General features: G+C 39.4%; 1 protein-coding gene and 2 pseudogenes across 5 annotated transcripts in view; 1 reads left to right on the top strand and 2 right to left on the bottom strand.

The window, feature by feature from the left end:
* The first annotated feature begins 1,779 nt into the window (after positions 1-1,779).
* LOC148723806 (uncharacterized) lies at positions 1,780-4,678 on the top strand (annotated as a pseudogene). The gene is made up of 3 exons (XR_015991934.1): positions 1,780-2,286; positions 2,995-3,043; positions 3,087-4,678. The product of XR_015991934.1 is annotated as an uncharacterized LOC148723806 (transcript).
* A 3,462-nt stretch (positions 4,679-8,140) lies between these two features.
* Positions 8,141-12,153, bottom strand: LOC148723805 (uncharacterized; annotated as a pseudogene).
* An 878-nt stretch (positions 12,154-13,031) lies between these two features.
* The window catches only part of LOC111345588 (uncharacterized), a 46,517-nt gene continuing 40,410 nt past the window's right edge, over positions 13,032-19,138 (bottom strand). For all 4 annotated transcript variants that reach the window (XM_022952870.2, XM_088732640.1, XM_022952872.2 and 1 more), the window contains 8 exons: positions 18,752-18,795; positions 18,606-18,639; positions 18,437-18,486; positions 17,860-18,118; positions 16,586-16,657; positions 15,780-15,864; positions 15,212-15,247; positions 13,032-14,623 (listed from right to left, as the gene is read on the bottom strand). In XM_022952870.2, coding sequence (XP_022808605.2) covers positions 14,574-14,623; positions 15,212-15,247; positions 15,780-15,864; positions 16,586-16,657; positions 17,860-18,118; positions 18,437-18,486; positions 18,606-18,639; positions 18,752-18,795 — 630 coding nt within the window. In that variant the 3' untranslated portion in view covers positions 13,032-14,573. The remainder of the gene's footprint in view (positions 14,624-15,211; positions 15,248-15,779; positions 15,865-16,585; positions 16,658-17,859; positions 18,119-18,436; positions 18,487-18,605; positions 18,640-18,751; positions 18,796-19,138) is intronic.

Here is a 19,138-nt window from a genome sequence, read left to right as displayed (position 1 = left end):
GTTTTACTAGTCCGCGCTTTAGTAGTCCGCGTTTTACTAGTCCACGTTTTACTAGTCTAGTCCAGTCCAGTCCAGTCCAGTCATCGAAATACCATATGCCTCACTTTAAAGCAAGTGAACCCATCAAAATTCATGACTGTTGACACAAGTAAAACTACGATCTAATGGAAGGGCACTCAGCACATGTTTTCAACACTCAACATAACCAAATTACTAAATAATTCCAGCATCAGGACCTTTATTTTGATAAACAAGTTTCGTTGCGGCAATTCCTTATCTAATAACAAAGCGTAGTGAACGGCTCAATTTTTCGGTGTTTGTTACGGGGTGAAATATTGAACTTTGTCTAGACAAACTGTCGCACTTCTTCATTTACAGTCATGTAAAACCCGTAATGTCAAGCACCGACTTTAATTTGATAGGGTGAGAGGCAATACGAACGACATTGAACAGGATTTAATGGAAAATAATTCTCGATTTGAGGTAGAATGTACGTGCAGAAACATAAACACCGTAATGTTACGGTGTGTACACAAACTGGCATGTTTCACGCTTGAACAAATAGGTAGAAAGCTGAATACTGTAAACATGCAAGAATACTCCTCGTAGCACGCTTCAAATTTCGAAACTTTATACTCGTTTACGTCTCCAAAAAGTTTTTAAAACACTTCTTAGCTGCTTTATTGTCTGACATGAAATGTTCACCATAACAGGACAGCCACTTTACTTCAGTTGGACGATCAATAAGCAAAATATTTTCTATAAACATTCTAGTTCTTTGTTGAAAAATTGCCAGAAAGTGTGTTAAAAGTTAGGCCCAGTTCCAACGTCGAATTTCACATGTGCCGAACTTAACTCCTACTTTACTCGTCTGAAATGGTTAAATACGGCATTTGATTCAAACGTCGAATTTAACTTTGTCGAATTCTACTCTGTTCGCTGTCAATATTACTATAGGTACACTACTTATTTGCAAGACGAAGACGTCTATTGAGCGTTTGCTTAATTGCTTTACTGATGCTTTTGTTTTGCAGTTTGTTTTCGCTTCGTCATTTTGGCGTTTCGTCATGATACTTTCACCACTGGAGGCCCAAGTGTACTATGTGTGACTTTGGGGGTAGTTTGGAAAATATTGAATGCTGGAATATGGAACCGGATCCGCAATACTCGGAATTCCCAGAATGACCGAAAATGATAAATTATAAACAAAAATAAAAGTAAATTAATAAATAAATAAGAATATTGATGATTAAAAATTAATGGTAAGTTCACAACTTAATCAAATAATTTAATACGGATTTTTTTCTCAGAGGGTCCCCCCCCCCCCGAAAAAAAAAAACACTTACCGGCACTGTTCATGGAGATGCACGTATTAGAATTAAAAAAAGATCTGCGCCAGGCCAGTAGCCCATACAGCCTAAGCGACGAAATCTTTCTTCTATCCCTTCCCCCTGGATATATATATACCTTTGAATATAAACCTTGTACTGATGGATTCTTCTAAACAAGGTTTATATTCAAAGGTTTATATTCAAAGGTATATATTCAAGGTATATATACTAACACGAAAAGGTTTACTAAACGCGAAGGTTTACTAAACGCGAAAAGGTGTCGATTAACTGACGATCTCTCAATTTTAACTGTAGACGGCTGCAGGGCCCGGTTGTTCAAAAGACAGGTTAAACTAACCTCTGGTTAGGCCTAACCAGAAGTTAAATTTCCTAACCGCGGGTTTGTTAACTCGCTGTTAAAATTGCGTTGTACGAAGCGCGGTTCAGAGGACAAGTTAGCTAACCTCGGGTTAAGCGCGTTTAACCCGCGGTTAGCATCCCATAATAAACTATTCGTACAATGTTGCCATGGTGAGCAAGTTGCGAGCTGTGCAAAATGGCTTCCTCAGCTATCTCACGCAAATGAAGACAAAATTTTAGCGCTTCAGAAATAGCCGTTTTGACCGAAAAAGTCAAAGAAAACCTTTCGCTGATACAAAGCAGGTTTACCAACAGCGTCTCCAATCAGAAAATAAATGAAATGTGGAAAAAAATCGCCGATGCTGTAAACGCTGTTGGTGTGGCAAACTGGCAATGCGGACAATAGCCGAAGTTCGCGAGAAGTGGCGAAACTTGCAGTCGCAGGCAAAGAGAGAATTCAGTGAAATGGCAAAGTAGCAGAAGAAAGCTGGTGGAGGGCAAGCTCCGAAGATGCCGTCGGCATTAACAGCCAAAGTTATTGACATTTTTAAGGAAGGACCTTCTTTCACCGGCCTCGAGGGTTTCGAGTCCACAGGTAAGGATTTTAAAATATCCTTTATCACTTTAAACCTGAAAGTAAGTACTTGTTTCTCTAAGAATGATCTACTTTAAGTATTTTTTACAAATACCAAGATAAATTTTCGACATGTTCGGTTTCGGATGTTAAAACAAAACATAATTTACGCTACATAAACAACGGCTACAGCAGCGGCTGGTATTGTTTATATAATAACTGGTTGTGTATACACAGTGTCACGCAACCAACGACGCGCATAATATTCCGAAACCTGCCGAAGCTTTGTACCAAGACATTTTAATTTGATCTTGAGCTTTCTATTTTTCGTGTCTCCCAAAGCTTCCCAGAAAAATAAAACTCTTGAAACAGAGCAGCAATTTCTCTAACAGAATTTATTTTTTTAAACATGCTAAAGGCAAGAACAAACTGCTTTAACTGTCTCAATGGTAAATGTTCATAATATTCGCTAGAATTTTAAAATGACTAATATTTACAAGGCTATATAGAGTGTAAAAAATTAAACCTAAGCTATCTTCAGGGTCATCTGAAGATTACTTAGTACCGAAAATGTTTGGTTTTTTACTTTTTTAAAAAACCTTTTCAGCCTTGTAATATTAGGTAAACACTTACTGCATGTTGAATCTTGTAATGATATAAAATTAATAAGTTGAAACAAAAGTTTAGCTTTTATCTCTAATATTTGGGGATGGAATTTTTATTTTTTAGGCCCTGAAGCAAACCCACCCACTGAGGCAGCTGAACAAGTAGCAACCAAGTCACAGATCATCTGGTGGTTGCTACTTGTTCAGCTGCCTCAGCACAGTGAAGGTTAACAACAGTTTGCTTGAACAACTGCAAGAAGCTGTACAGGATGGACAGAAACCTCAAGTCAAAGTGGTTATGTTCAAAAAGCAGAAAATCAAAGCAAAAAAAAATAAGAGAAAGATTATCCAAGAAGACATTCTTGAGGAGCAATACAAAGCTCTAATTGCCAAGCAAGAAAATTTAAAGTTAAAAAAAGGAAACTAGATTTAGAAGTCTCCCTTATGGAACAGAAAGTATCTTCAGTCCCTGGTTACCAAGTTTCCATAAATTTATGTCCGTAAGCCCTTAAAAGTGTACCTATCCCCAAAGCAACTTTATCACAAAACAAATCTTTGCACTTGTTCAAAACACATTGCGCCTTTCTTAACCATATCTTGACTTTTTTTTAGGCTGAAAAAGTTTTGAAATGCAGCCATAATCTGTCACATGACTGAGCTAGTGAAATAATCAACAAAATAAACATGTCATATCAAGAAAAAATCCACAATTTATCTGACATAAAAGAAAACACCAAGTACACTGAAAATCCAATTAAACCATGATAAAGCATTTGAAAGCCTTCCTGCAGTTGTTCTTCAGAGGGAAGTTGTTGCTTGCCTGGTGCAACATTTCTTTCCAACCAATCAATTTACCCCATCTTAACTCCGGAAATAAGATTGTGGAAAAGACAAACAAAAGTGTAAAGTTTTCTTCATTTAATTAACTTTGATGTCCCAGTAAAGATTGTTTTAATGGCTGCGTGGATTTTTAGGCAAATATCAGCAAACAGTTTTTAAACTATAAGAAAATGAATTCTATCCTCCTAAACACCAATTTACACTATACAACATTCTTGTGTCACTTGCATCAAGTCTAGAAACATTTTTCAGCATTAACTATCAACTTAAGCCACAATATGTTGCGGCATTTTACAATATGTTTTAAAATGCTATATTGGCATATTTTGTGTTGCACATGTTAATTTTGTGACAAGGCTGTGTAGTTATGATAAAGACTATACAATAAGTTGTGGGGTAAGAAAAAAATTGCCATTAAAATCAGTCCCTAGCATAATCACAGTCAATAATTGTTTAGGTAGCTGTCAATGGTAGTACTTTTTGGTATCGATATCTTTGCCTAGACATTCTTTTGTTTGCTATGTAAAGCAACCTTTGCTAGAACTGTTCCATAAGGAGAAGAAGTGCAATATCTAAAGACCCAATATTGCCCATTAAGCACTGTATGCTGCAATCCCTTGGCGACCATTTTTGTGATGTTGAAAATTCTGAGGGCTCTTTTGTTTGCCGCCAGAATAGAACCTGAAAACAATAGACTCCTCACACCTGTGAAAACCAAAACAACAGAGGGGTTCCAAGCCTTATGGCCACTACTGGGTCCTTCACTAGGCAAGGGCAAAAACATATCCAAATAAACATCAAAAGTAGTAAATAAGTTGAGCAAAATAAAGTGATTGCTTGATTTTAAGAGTGTCTAAACTTACTCTAAGTAAGAATTCCAAGGAAAGCAAACAAACTGTTTCCCTCGATCAGTCATGAAAAAGTGTGTTTATTTCCTTTCCTTTCAAATTAAAAGCTCTTTTCAATTAGTAGTAGTAATCGTAGTAGTAGTAGTAGTGAACTTTATTTATGTGTCGTGAAAACCTAGCGCATAGCACTAATTGGGGAGACAGTTTTTACTAGCTTTTACTAGCTTTTACTAGCTTCCACTGCTTCCCAGGAAATGCAAAGCAAGGAGTTGGGGCATAACATGTATTTCTATGACTGAATCAAGACAGACTGTTTTTTTTTATATTGCAGCAAACAAGATACTTTACTTTACTTTGAATTGTATTCATCATAAAAGGCTGCACTACAAATTTACTTTGTTTTACATAAGCAAGAAAGATAGATACACAGGAGCCTTTTTTAAAAGTTGAAAATAGCTGAGCATCTCAATAATACTTCTTAATGAGTGATCGAGACACTATTTTCCAACCTCTTGGAATTCTTGTGGTTTCTTTCAGCATCTGATTTGCAGAGTACACAGTAAACGAGAAACAAAAAATTACATAAATAGTCAAAAGTAAAATGTGCGCAGTGACGAAAGGAGCTTAAGCTTTCGAGTTGACAGTGGCGTCAAAGACTCACAAGCGCAATCTTGCATGTGCATATGAAAATCTCAACCAAAAAATGTTTGACAGATGTGGTCCCTTATTGACAGACCTTGTTGAGGTCCATGGTAGGGATCCACATCTGCCAGCTCGTCTACCTCCTCATCCTCCATCGGCTCGTTTAGCTGTAAAGCTAAACGAATCAACTTAACGGCCTGCTCCCAGTTGACTTGTTAGCTCAATTGGTACAGCGCTCCACTAGTATCGCAGAGGTCAGTGGTTCGAATCCCGTACAGGCCTGGGCCCGGTTGTTCAAAAGACAGGTTAAACTAACCTCTGGTTAGGCCTAACCAGAAGTTAAATTTCCTAACCGTGAGTTTGTTAACTCGCTGTTAAAATTGCGTTGTTCGAAGCGCGGTTAGAGGACAAGTTAGCTAACCTCGGGTTAAGCGCGTTTAGCTCGCGGTTAGCATCCCATAATAAACTATTCGTACAATGTTGCCATGGTGAGCAAGTTGCGAGCTCTGAAAAAGGGCTTTCTCAGATATCTCACGCAAAGCTCGAAAACAAAATTTTAGCGCTTCAGAAATTGCCGTTTTGACGGAAAAAGTCGAAGAAAACCTTTCGCTGATACAGAGCAAGTTTACCAAAAGCGTCACCAATCAGAAAAAAAATGAAATGCGGAAAAAATCGCCGATGCTGTAAACGCTGTTGGTGTGGCAATGCGGACAACAGCCGAAGTTCGCTAGAAGTGGCGAAACTTGCAGTCGCAGGCAAAACCTGAGGGCAATTAAAACTTGATGGAGCGGCGGTAAGGCGTGATTCCGTCGAGTGTTGCGACTGATATCACCGGCAACAAGATTGGTAATAAATAAAATAGATTCTCGTCGAAAGCGGTAACGAGCACGCAGCTCTTCGTCTGTGAAATCGTCGATTTCACACTGAGTTCCAGCTCTAAATCTCCTTTCAATAATTTGACTTGTCAGTGGAGAATTGTCAACAAGGAACAACACAGGGAAGCGTCAGTGGCTCATATCTTTTCAACACATTTTTGAATGACTTAGAGATAGATGGTTACAAAGATATATCCTTGTTTATGCAGACGATTCAACCGTCTTAGTCACGATCATTAAAGATTCCCCGGATATATCTGACATTGCCTGGTCCAAGTTTATGGATTGGACTGTTGCAAACAGCATGCATTGTAACACTAGTAAGTGTAAGGAGCTAGTTATGCGTAAGAAAGGCAATTCAACAGTCTACCCAATGTCTCACAATATCGAACAATATAATAACATTTCTTCATTGGGCGTCACATTTCAAGGTAATTGTAAGTTCAGCATGCATGTCAAGGCCAAGCTGCATGAAGCCAAGAAGTGTTTATTTGTCATCAGAAGCCTACGTCAAGAAGGATATACACAAGACGAAATAGACCACCTCTTTAATTCAATTGTGATCCCTAAGTTATTATACGGTCTTTCAGTTTATGGTGCAAGTGTTTCCGAACTTACTGTTATACAAAGGTTTTTGAAAAGATGCTATAGAAGGCGCTACACGTCGGTCAATTAAAACATATACGAACTTTTGGAGAAAAGCGACAGACGCCTTTTTTATAACCTCAAACATGATGACCATCCATTAAAAAGCCTACTCCCAAGGTACAAAGACTATATTGTAAACATTCGAAGCAAATTCATTGTCAGGCCCAGCATTAACACTGAACGTTTTAAACATAGCTTTTTTAATAGATTAATTTATAAATATAGTCTAGCTGTGTAAACACCCCATATGAATTTCTAATAATTTTTATTCGATTTAATCATTGTAATTTTTCCCATCAATATATATTTTTACAGTAACATCAGATATGTAATTTTATTGGATGGTCTTTTAATAAAGACGAATTTATTTATCTATTTATTTATTTATTTTCTCGTCGTCACCTTCTGCGTAAATCGCAAAATAACAAGTCCGCCATTTTAATTTTTATTCCTGATTTAACCGGAGGTTAACAATTTAACCCTGCTCGCACAGTGGGTTAAATTTAACCCATCGTTTAACCCGAGGTTAGTGTTAACCTTCCGTTGAACAACGCAACTAACCTCCGCTTAAAATTTAACCCAGGGTTAGGCCGATTTAACCTGGGTTTAGGCTTAACTCTCTTTTGAACAACCGGGCCCAGATTTTTTTCAGGTCTGATTTTCGCTATTGCATAAATAGCGCTCTCTACTGCGAGGATCGTGCATCATATGTAAAGTAATATTGTGCAACACTGCACAAGCGCCTACAATCATGCAAACTTTTTCGGGTGCCATTCTTATTTCCGAATGCAACACATGAAAACGCCTTTTCTATCGGCCAAACGTTTGCTCGATCACCACTCTTGTTTTGGCGTGAGCGTCATTGTAGGCTTCCTGGGCTGCACTTCGTGCTGTTATGTATGGCGTCATCAAGAATGGGCTGCAAGCGTATCCCTTGTCCCCAAGAAGGACGCCATCGTCGAGGGAACGATGGTTGTTTGGCAAATAAGTGCAAATGTTACTTGTGCGGAACACGTGACTATCGTGAGTACTTCCCGGCCAGCGGGCAACGACATTTGTGAACATTCCTTCAAATACCTAAATTAAACGAGGCTTACCTGTAAGGTGAAGTTTGATTGGGATTCTGTGAGTGATTGGTCTGTAGCGAAGGAGTCATGTGAGAAGGCGCACGAGCTTGGGAAGGTCAGTCTTTAACAGATGTGAGCACTTACACCCAGTCATGGGTGGGTTAATAACACATGGGTGGGCACATGACTCCTTCGCTCCCGACCAATGACTCACAGAATCCCAATCAAACTTCACCTTACAGGTAAGCCTCGTTTAATTTAGGTATTCTGTTTCGTCATTGGTCATTGGTCGCTACGGAGTCACGTGAGATTTTAAAGCAGTGTGAGTGCGAACTCAAACATAACAATGATTTATAGCAATATGAACCTGCTTTAATAACATTCTCTCTTAGCCATCAAAACATACAAATATAAGACACTATCTTAGGTGTCCCTACATACAGCTTTAAGGAGCTCAGTTCCGAAATTCTCTCGAGGTTCCACTGGTTTGTTGTAAAACTTAGTAAATGTGGACTCCTGGGACCACCCCGCACTTTTCATAATTGTGACGATAGATATGCTGTTTGCTTTTGCTGTAGATGTAGATGCTAATCGAGTGCTGTGTGCACTGTACTTCGAAGTGTCAATTCCAGCATCAACCAGTGTAGCCTTAATCCATCTGCTTATTGTATCAGGGGAAACAGCTTTATAAGGCTTAGAGTAACTAATAAGAAGCTGCTTTACATTACCTCGAAGAGTATCTGTGTGCTTCAGATATTGCTAAAGATGCTTTACAATACAAAGACTTACATCTGGTGCATAGGCCTGAAACTCAATACAAGCTAAATGTTTACCCGGTGTGGAAGTTTTTAACAATGAGTTAATGGAAAACACAGCCTTTTCAGAACTTATTTGCAGATAATCAATTGATAATGTGTGCAAAGTCTGGCAACGCTGTCCCGAAAGCAACGCCATCAACATAACCCCTTTCAAAGTCATGTTCTTAAAACTAAGTTTCACAGGTGGCCCAAGTTTAGCTAGATAGTCTAATACCACCGTGACATCCCAAGTTTCTTGGTACCTTGGGAGAGAGGGTCTGCACTCAAAATTCCTTTGAGGAAACGACAGACAAGGGGATGCTGTCCAAAAGTGTAATGCTCTGATGTAAAACAAACAGTAGACAAAGCACAACGTGCAGTGTTGAGGGCACTGTATCCAATCCCTGTGTGGTAAAGTTCTGCCAAGAAATTAATCCCAAGTTCTATAGTTGCTGAAAAGGGATTAATCTTCCTTTGACAACAGGACTGTTCCCATTTAGTGATGAATGGTTTATATTGTTGTTTAGTGCCCTTTCTCCAAGACTGTAGGATGAGTGAGGTAGCTGATTCCGAAACCCCTCTGCCTGCAAGTGATTTCCTGACAAGTGGCATATCAGAAGTGTGAGCTTCTGATACAGTGGATGCACCAAGTCTGACTGTTGAGGTAGAAATAAGGTGTGTTTCTTCTTGGGGAGCACAAGGGGTTCCTGAACCAGCAGTCTCATCACCAATGGCCACCATGGCTGAGTTGGCCAGCATGGCACAACTGACAGTCCTGTGGTCTCTTCTGCTTGAATTTTCTGCAACGCTTTTGGGATGATACTAAAAGGAGGAAAGGCATAAAAAACATAAGGTTTCCAAGAAATTGAAAAGGCATTAATAGCCATTGCTTCAGGGTCTGGTTGGTAGGCAACAAATGGTCTTAGCTGGTAATTAAGCCTAGATGCAAATAGGTCAATCTGAGGCTCAACATGAAGTTTCTTAACGGCTGCGTGAAAAATTTTTCTGTCTAAAGTCCATTCAGTTTCTTTTCTAGATTTCCTGGACTCTGCATCAGCTAGAGTATTCTCTTTCCCTGGGATATGACTTGTGGTTAACCACATGTTATTGTCAAGGCACCCCTCCCAGAGCGTACGGGTTAAATCATTTCGCTTTCTGGAATGGCTTGTACCCATTTTACCTAAATCTGACACAGCAGTAATATTATCAATTCTCACTAGTACATGCTTTCCTGATAACTCTTTATGAAATGCCTTAAGAGAAAATAGCACTGCAAGCATTTCAAGATAATTTATGTGATTAGAAGCCTCTTCTGGAGTCCAAGGTCCCCCAATCTTTGCATTATTGAGTACTCCCCAGCCCTCTTTACTTGCATCTGTGTATAAAGTGGCCTCTGGCTGAGGAGGGCTTATAGGATTGTAAAATGACCTTGCTGAGTTTATCTGCCACTGCAAATCACTGCGAGACAACTCAGACAGTTGCATAAATGCATCAAAGTTGCCCTTGTTTAGGCCCAAGGCCTCAGTTTTGTCCATGTCCAGTGACCTAAAACGTAAAAGCCCTAGCCTTGCTGCTGGAAAATTTGATATGAGGAACCCAAGGGTTGATGCCACCTCTCTTACTGTAGGGTGCGGACACTCCAACAGCCCTTGACAGGTATGAATGATCTTTTCGGTCTTCTCAGAGGTTGGATAAACTTTCATTGTGATTGAGTCAATGATAAACCCCATGAAGGTGATACGATGTTGTGGAACAAAGGACGATTTTTCAGGGTGAACAGTAAACCCAAGGGAATCAAATAATCTGACAGTATCCCAAACATTTCTTTCACAGTCATCATAGTCATCACCCTGGAGATATGAGTCATCGATATGACTTGCTGAAAGGTGTCCCAGCTGTCTCAAATGTGAATATACTTGTTTTAATAATTTAGTAAACTTCCTGGGGCAAAATGTCAATACATTTGGAAAGCAAACATATTTATACAGTTTTCCACGCCACTGAAACTTCAGGTATTTTTGGTCTGCAGTGGCAATAGGCACAGCATAATATGCATCCTTTAAATCTATGGATGCCATAAAGCACCCAGGTTTTACCATTTGTAAAACAGTATTGAGTCCATTTTAAAATGGTGGTATTGTACATGAATGTTTAAACACTTGAGATCTAAAATTACTCTGAAAGAACCATCCTTTTTGGCCCTAGTGAAAATAGGAGATATATTCCCCTTTTTCATGACTACTTGGGGTAATAACACCCTTAGCAAGGAGTTCAGCTATTTCAGTATCAATGATATGTTGTCTGTCCAAATCAAGGATTTTCTTCTCTTTGGGGACTACTCTTTGATATGGAGTCCTGGTAAATTCAATTGGCTGGCCTAGTATCATTTGCAATATCTCAGGGTCTGAGGTTAAGGCCCGGCCACTGATAATGATATTCTCCCAGCCCCCCTGCTTTAAAGCAGTGCACCTTGTGCTCAAGGAACTGTAACATATTCACCTTGTTTATTGGGAGATCAGAGCTTTTCACTGGCTGGATTTCTTCTCGGTTTCCCGTGGTTTGTAGGAATTGTGGTTGTGTGGCCGGTAAGACCGGCCCCTCTTCCCTAAAAAAGGCTTTCCATTTGAGTGAGAAGATTAATGCCCTTCCAGCCATCGCTATGGTTGCGATAATATGGCTTTGCAGTAGTCGCATGGCCAATTTTGTTAGTTGCTTTGATATTGTTAAGCTGAGACTGCAGATCATCTCCAAACAATAAACCCGTGATGGGTAGTTGTGAGCCACTCAACGAGGAATATTCGTTATTTAAATTTGGTTTGATGGCGTCGCGTCGACGGTATGATAGGTCAATGTTTACATGGCCTAACAATGCCAGAGCGTCAGCATTATACGTGATTAATTTCCCCAATTTCTCAGTGAGAGCCGACGCTGAGGTCTTCTCAGGATCTGCACGGATAGCCAACAGTGTGTCAGTCGATTTAGCGATTGCGCTACCGACTTTGACAAGTACTTTCTGCATGTTGGCAAGGCGTAAATCTGCGCTCCTGGTCACGTGCTTCAGCTTATTCCAGATCTCGGGGTTGACCTTTGGCACAGTTAATTTCTCGCAATTATCGGGTCGATTGTATTTCGCCAATTTTTCTTTTAATTTGGCTTCCTCTAACTTAGAACCCCATCGCTTATTGACAATATCCGCCAATTTCTGAGCGACTTTTGGGTCAGTTTGCTCGTCCGACTCAAAGTCTTGAGGAATTTCATTGAGCAATGCGTCAGAGCTGCCCAGTTTTGGCGGGTCGCCATTGGGCGGGAAATTAAGTTCCTCAGAATCTGACTTCTCAGGGTCTGAATCTCCACTATCACTCATGGTATTAGTTGTAGGAGATGTTCTCCTCCTTTTTGATGGTGTAGCATGGTCTTCTGGTGCGCCAGCTAACCGTTTCATTGCGTTTTCCATGGACGACAATAGCCGACAATACATCAGCAAGCACTTTGTCTGTACCCCGGTGCGAAGAATTCGCTGTCTCGTTTTCTTCAGAAAGTAAATTTTCTTCTACCGGTAAAAGGGGGTCCCTTCCACTCATATTTTCGGCAGTTACCTTGTTTTCTCAGTGTTGAGCAAACACCGTCCGACCTTCCTAAAAGGATCGTGCACAACTGATCTTCCCAGGCTCGTGCGCCTTCTCACGTGACTCCGTAGCGACCAATGACGAAACAGAATTAAACATTTTTGTTGAGGTCAGAGTTACCAACATATAGATATATTTTTCGTCCGTGTTCGAATTTTCTCTTAAAACTGTTACGCGTTTTGCGTAAGCAGAAAGTCTACTCACCTTCATGGTTGCAGACACCTTGCACATTGATGGAATGAAAACCTTTCCTGTTGACATAATTATTTTCGTGTTGTGAGGGCGCAAAGTTGTTTTTTCTTCAAAATGATGGCGCTTGTAATAAAATTGGAAGTAAATTTAAAGATGAACGTTAAACCACTTCTTTCAACTCCCATCTTCCTCCATTCTTTTAAAGATTACCGGTTATTTGCAGGGAAAAGTTATGATCATCACCATCAACAAATAGTGCCACCATATGAAGGAGTTGAGGATGGATCAGGTGATCTATGAGCTTTGAAAAGAGCTCTTGGTCTCAATTGTTAACATTTTCTTCGGCCATTTTCGTATTTGGGTTCACGATTCTTTCTTCTCACGCGCAAGCAAAAAAGGTTTCTCTTAACCAACGGAACCCCTAAAGAGATTCCTTTTAATTTTGAAGCCTTCCATACCCTCCAGTGTATTTGGCACGGTGTTTTCAAAGTGACATGGCTGCGAGTGAGCCAAAAAAAGCGACGCACATTTCCTTACGGCCTAGCCGAAAACAGCACGGTGCTTCTAAACGAATTTCTCTTAAAATGGGATCTGAGGGAAAAACGCGTATCGAAATACCAGGTGTATAAAACAAAATTCGTACAACTTTTAATGTTCGACGCTCCAGTTACGCAATATCGACCTCCTCAACTGACGTCACGAGAAAAGTCACATGGCTTCTTGGCCGAGCGTCCTTACGACTACTTTCAAGCCAAACTGGAGGTATTTTAGGGCGCAAAAGAGCAGCTCAAAACAAAATTTTAAATTGTTGCAACCTCAGAATAGTTTTTACACATATCGAAGAAACAAAAACCGAGGAAAAAGATTTCGTGTCATATACACTTAAAATTACGTTTGTTACAACAACAGATAACTGATGACCTCTGAACTCCTTGTCGTATGCTTAACACTGATAAGCAGTGCTTCTGTTTCGAGATAGATTTATCCTCCAGATCCTACAAAACTCACGTTTTTCCGCCCGCGGAAATATTGTAGAACGAGTCAAGGAGGACTTCGCCAGGGTTTGACACTAGATCCCTTTCACACCTATAAAGGCATCATACTATTCAGCGGGCGAAGAAACGCTCGTGGCGAAGAGCTAATAATGACTAGACCCCACAATATAGGTATGGTCTGTTTATGAGGCAAGTGACCCATCAAATCAGCGCCTAACTATTTCTACTTCCCTCCTGGATGGGATATTACTACATCGCAGGGTACCCATTTCATCACCTGGGTGAAGAGAGGCACCGTGAGAGTAAAGTGTCTTGCCTAAAAACACAACACAATGTCCCCAACCTGGGGTCGAAACCGGACCACTTGATCCGGATTCGTGCGCACTAGCCATAGGACCACCGCGGCTCCCCATCTACTAGTTAATAAATTAACAGTCTAAAACGAGCATTTAAGCAGTCACAACATTATATTAGTGCGAAATAGATTAAATTTAATGACAAGAATAAATAACTACCACTCAAACTCAGTAAGACTGGCAAACTATCTCGTTATATGAGACTTGTATAAATTATGCCAGTAAAAAAACTTACTGGTGGAAAAATCTAGCTGATATATAATTTTCAATTGATGACCGCTCTAACATGAAACTCACACAGAACTGTTGAGGGTTAGAGAAGACAACCTCACTCTAAATAACTTAACTTTGATGACGCGCTAAAGAAAGCGTTTGGTAAAAATACCTGGGACATCACGAACGATCGATTTCATAAAAGTCTCCTTTTATCATTGGTAACGGTAAAAAAGATATATAGAACTAGTTACGCACAATCAAGATTATCCTTGTAATTTCGCTTATAACGGACGGAAAAAGTGCAAAAAACCTGCTTTGAGTCATGGCAGCTATAACGTGTGGGTTGAAGAATCCCTTCGAGGCTTGGGCTGAAGAGCGCGATGATCTTCCAATTAAACTTTTTTTTTTATTTTCAACGGAGATCTTCTCAAACTCCTGACGCATTAACACTGTTACTTGTATTCCCCCCCCCCTCCCCTTTTTAACGTTATGGTCAGAAAAATCCTCAGGAAAACCTCGACAAGACTTAAATGAGGCAGAAAAAACGTTCTTAGCCGAAAATTCACGATCGGATTCCTAGTCTTAAATATTGGATAGAAGCTCATTTGTCCACATCACCATGTAACCCATTCAGCGGCCTCTCGGATGATTCTGTAAAAAGAAAATCATACAGATTAGCAGAAAAGAGATCTGATGCAGAATACAAGCAATTTCTAGAGGCAATAATTGCCTCCCGCTTCTTTTTTTGGGGGGGGGGGAGGAGCTTTATAGAAGATCTACGCCGAGATATTGTCTAAATTCCTGGTTATTAGTCCTGGTGACGATAGGTATTCAAAGCGAGGACAATTTAAAGTGCAAAACATACTCAGTCTTTTACAGTGGAGACCCTGTCCGGTTTGAGAGTCGACGTAGTAACAAGGCTAGCGTTTAAGTTAAGGAATGCTCACGGAAATTGAGCTATAATTAAAGAAGTCGCAGAAAGAAGCTGAAAAAATTCAGGTTTGACTAAGGAGATTCGAACCCGTGCCTCCTGCATACTGGTTACGAAGCCACAAGTTGAGAGCTAGCCTTGAGGCAAACTCTAGTGAAGTCTTCGTACCCCTAAGGAAATCTGACCAAAATTAAACGAAATCACGTATCATCCTCTAGTCAAAATATAATTAATTTCAATTCATTTCAAGGGCCATACATTGTGTATTCTTTGTGTAAAAATGGGTTATATGCAACATTGAGAATTACCTGGCTCGTGCAAGGCCTCGGGATCACCAGCAAGTTCTGAATGATAAAAACAAAAACAAAAACAAAATATTTGAAAATGGCATATGAAATGAAAGGATAAGTATCTCGCACTGGAGCTCGATTGAAGTACAATATGGTCTAAGCTGTCAAATTTGCTAAATTTCCTCTGGCTGTCAATCAAAGTACAGTGGCCAACCCTATCTGAACTGTGTCTTGGTGGGGTTGTTTACGTTTATGACCACACAAACTGAGATCAAACAAAACTATTTACGGTAGCCCCTTTTTGGGAAACGATTTTGCGCAAATTAATTTCCAGTTGTGGTTCATGAAAGAGATTCATTATAACAGTCTTTGCTTCGTTTCGTTTGGTTTGATCTTTCTGTTAGCACTGTAATCCTGGGCTCGTTTGTGTTGACCGCACCACAAGGCGCGAGATCAGCGCAAGTATAAACAGTGAAGCTAAGAATTTTGCGCAAACAAATTTTCGCTGTAGCTCGTGAGAGTGATTCAGTACAGCAATGTTTTGTTCTCTTCTTCTTCTGGTACTACCAAAAGCTACAAGTGTTACCTGCTAATCCGTCTAGGTGTGCAATGACACCAGAGGAAGCCTGATTGCGGCTTTGTTCTTCCGCAATTCGAGCCTGTAAATCTGCCTGGTAAACCCACATAACAAAGCGTAGAATGTTTTAGAATATAGACCTTCCTGCTTTACATTGAAAAAAAAAAACTGCTTCGTGTGACTACATGGTTAGGCCTGCATGAATTACTACAACTCAAAACAGACCAAACGAAGGCATAACTGCCTTTTTAACTACAACATGATGGCAGAAATGCAACTGTAGTAACTGCAACACGATGGCAGATAAAAATTACGCTAAAAACAAACAAACAAGAAGAAAAAGCGAAACAAATTCAGAATTGGAAATCAATCATTTCCCCAAGCCTTCTTTCCAAAGTGGCACACAACTTGAATTCCAGGGCGGGACAGGAGATTGCAAGTATAACCAATATTTTCATTACCGCCTTCCATCTCCTACGGTTCAGCTGACAATTAATTATAGCATTACTCTCCGAACAACTGCAAGCAGGGTTGCAGTGATGGCAATAGTCTGCCTTTAAGAATAGAAGTAAGCCGGCCGAACGAACGAGAGACCTACTAACAAAATTTGGCTCCCAATACTTCGCAACCTCTTCACAGTGTGCCGCAAGACAAAGAAAGAGGACACGGCAAGCGAATATCCTTCGCCAAGTTATCACAGACAAAAATCCAGCCGGCGATCACCTCTTTCTCAGCCAGCAAATTTAGCCTGCAGCCAGCACTTATGGGAAGTGTCCTGATTATTAAGCTAAATATAGCGTCTTCACACTGATTACCTCTGTCAATCCCGTAAGTTTGGTCGGAAGGTCATCTATGGAGACTTCACCATCATCTTGACCGTTAGTAATCTGGAACAAAACATTAGGGAGACGTCAGAGAAACATCGGCACAGGATGATACAAGGGTAACCCGAAAAAAGTGGAACATTAAAAGCAACGTAAAATGAAAAAGGGGATAAAAGAAAAGCTGCATCGGTGGGGTTATTAGAAGACAGTTTGGTTTTATCAACCGAGTTGATAATGTAAATAGGCTGCCGTAAATAGCAGTTACTTTATTTCTTTCTTCAAAATTCTAAGTAGCGTGTCGAATTCGTCTATACACAATCGGTAAAATAAAGAAGTGGCTCTATGGTCATAACGGTCATCAATGTAAACTGTACTTATTTAGACATCCATTTATTTAGACATTTAAGAATAAATATTAGCGAGAAAAACACACAACGTTTCGATGACTCCATGTCATTATTCTCAAGTGAGAAGAGAATAAAAAATGAATAGCTAATTTATACCGTACGAAGGTGACAAACGTAAAAAAGTTAAAATTTTTTTTAAAAATTTAAATAAATAATTGCGCGTGTTGAGTTCATAAATGTAAACTATCAAATAAATAGTTTCGCGCGTATGGAATCCGATTGTTTGTTCAAAGAGGGCTTCATCTTCTTTATGAAAAGCATGAAGATGAAGCCCTCTTTGAACAAACAATCGGATTCCATACGCGCGAAACTATTTATTTAATAGTTTACATTTATGAACTCAACACGCGCAATTATTTATTTAAATTTTTTAAAAAAAATTTAACTTTTTACGTTTGTCACCTTCGTACGGTATAAATTAGCTATTCATTTTTTATTCTCTTCTCACTTGAGAATAATGACATGGAGTCATCGAAACGTTGCGTGTTTTACTCGCTAATATTTATTCTTAAATGTCTAACAAAATCTAATGTCATCCATTTATTTCATGTAATTTTTTCATTCACTCTATTTTTTATTCACAATAACCTTTTGGCCTCAGTCTGGCAGTGCTTTACGCTAAAGGGAAAGACCTATCTTTGAATTTTTTTTTTTTTTTTGGAAAATGGTTACTAAAAAAAATTCTTTTATTAATGCGGTATCCAAGTATTTGCCAATTTCTCATGCAGCCAACATCCAACGTTGTGTAACATCAGAGAGTATCATCAGTCCAAAACTCAAATCACTGTGGGCAGCCTCCTCCCTTTACCACGTTATCAGTTGAGTGACCAAGTATATCATAAAATAGATTCAACAAACCTGTCCATTCTGTAAATAAGCAGACATTCCTGGAGCAGCGGCAGCAACAGCAGCTTCAGCCGCTGCTTCCACAGCCTGCTGCTGCTGCTCATGCTGTGGTGCACCGCTATCGTCACTGTCACTGAGCCCGTCTCTGCTGTTTTCACCGTCTCTGTTAGCAGATGCAGCAGCCGCTGTACTTCCTTGGTATTCTTCCAGCTTTCTCCTGGCATCAGAGTCGTCAAATGATTCTTCACCGTCTTCTTCTCCGCTACCAAAACTGCAGAACAAGGGTTACCAAAAGCATTTCAGTCGAAACAGTACTTCAGTAGTTTAGCCGGTGTAAAAACAAAACACAACAACAAAAACAAAGTAAACACAAAACAAAAATTAATTAGAATAACAGACAAAAACAACAACATAAACAATCATACCCTGTTCAAGTTTATGTTGAATGATTACAAAGTGATAGAGATAACTTTCCCCTACTGACTAGACAATCGAGAGATTCACCGCACGTATGTGATATGCGCACTTTTCATTCATTTTTTCTCTGAAAGGTATTACTCCAATAAAACACAAAATACCGAATACTTACCTTGAAAAAGGCTTTGATTCACTTGCTGACAACTCTAACTTCACACAATTCTTAAATGTAACACGCAAAAGATTAATCGTGTAAAACTTTCAGTACGATACAATAACATAACCATAATTTTTCTTTTTGTGTCCAAAACAATAACATCATCCTCAACTCTTAGTATTACCTGTGGAGAATCCACCATGCTATTTTCTTGTAAACTGCAGGGGAAATCAACACAGAGAATAACATGAGCAGGTTACAAACAAACATTCCAGCGGAGGAACTGGAATCAACTTTACGCCCTAAAGTTTGTTTTGCCAAGATACTTACCTTGATCTCTCTTCAAACTGACTGGCCATCACATCATCTCTCGTCTTAAACCACAAAAATAACAAAACATGATTTCGTACTAAAGCCAACTTATTTGTAAATCGATATTAACGATTAAAATACGGCTAACTGTTCAAATAAAAGCAAAAGGAAAATACAGTAAAACCAAGTTAAGATTTGAGTTAAACAAATTCACTGCCCAGGTTATCCAGCTAATCTCTTTAAATCCTCTCCACACTGTAGTTTGTCAATTTATTCTTACCTCTTGTTGATTTTTTTTTTCACATAGAATCACACCATAATTTCAACATCTTTTCACTATTCAAAGGCAAAAGACTACAAATATAATGGTATAGCTTCTTCATAGTTATTTAACTCATTTTAATC

The sequence above is a fragment of the Stylophora pistillata genome, chromosome 9, assembly GCF_964205215.1.
Source record: "Stylophora pistillata chromosome 9, jaStyPist1.2, whole genome shotgun sequence".
NCBI classification, from domain to species: Eukaryota; Metazoa; Cnidaria; class Anthozoa; order Scleractinia; family Pocilloporidae; genus Stylophora; species Stylophora pistillata.
The sequence above is the reverse complement of the archived record's forward strand: the minus strand, read 5'-3'. Positions and strand labels throughout refer to the sequence as shown.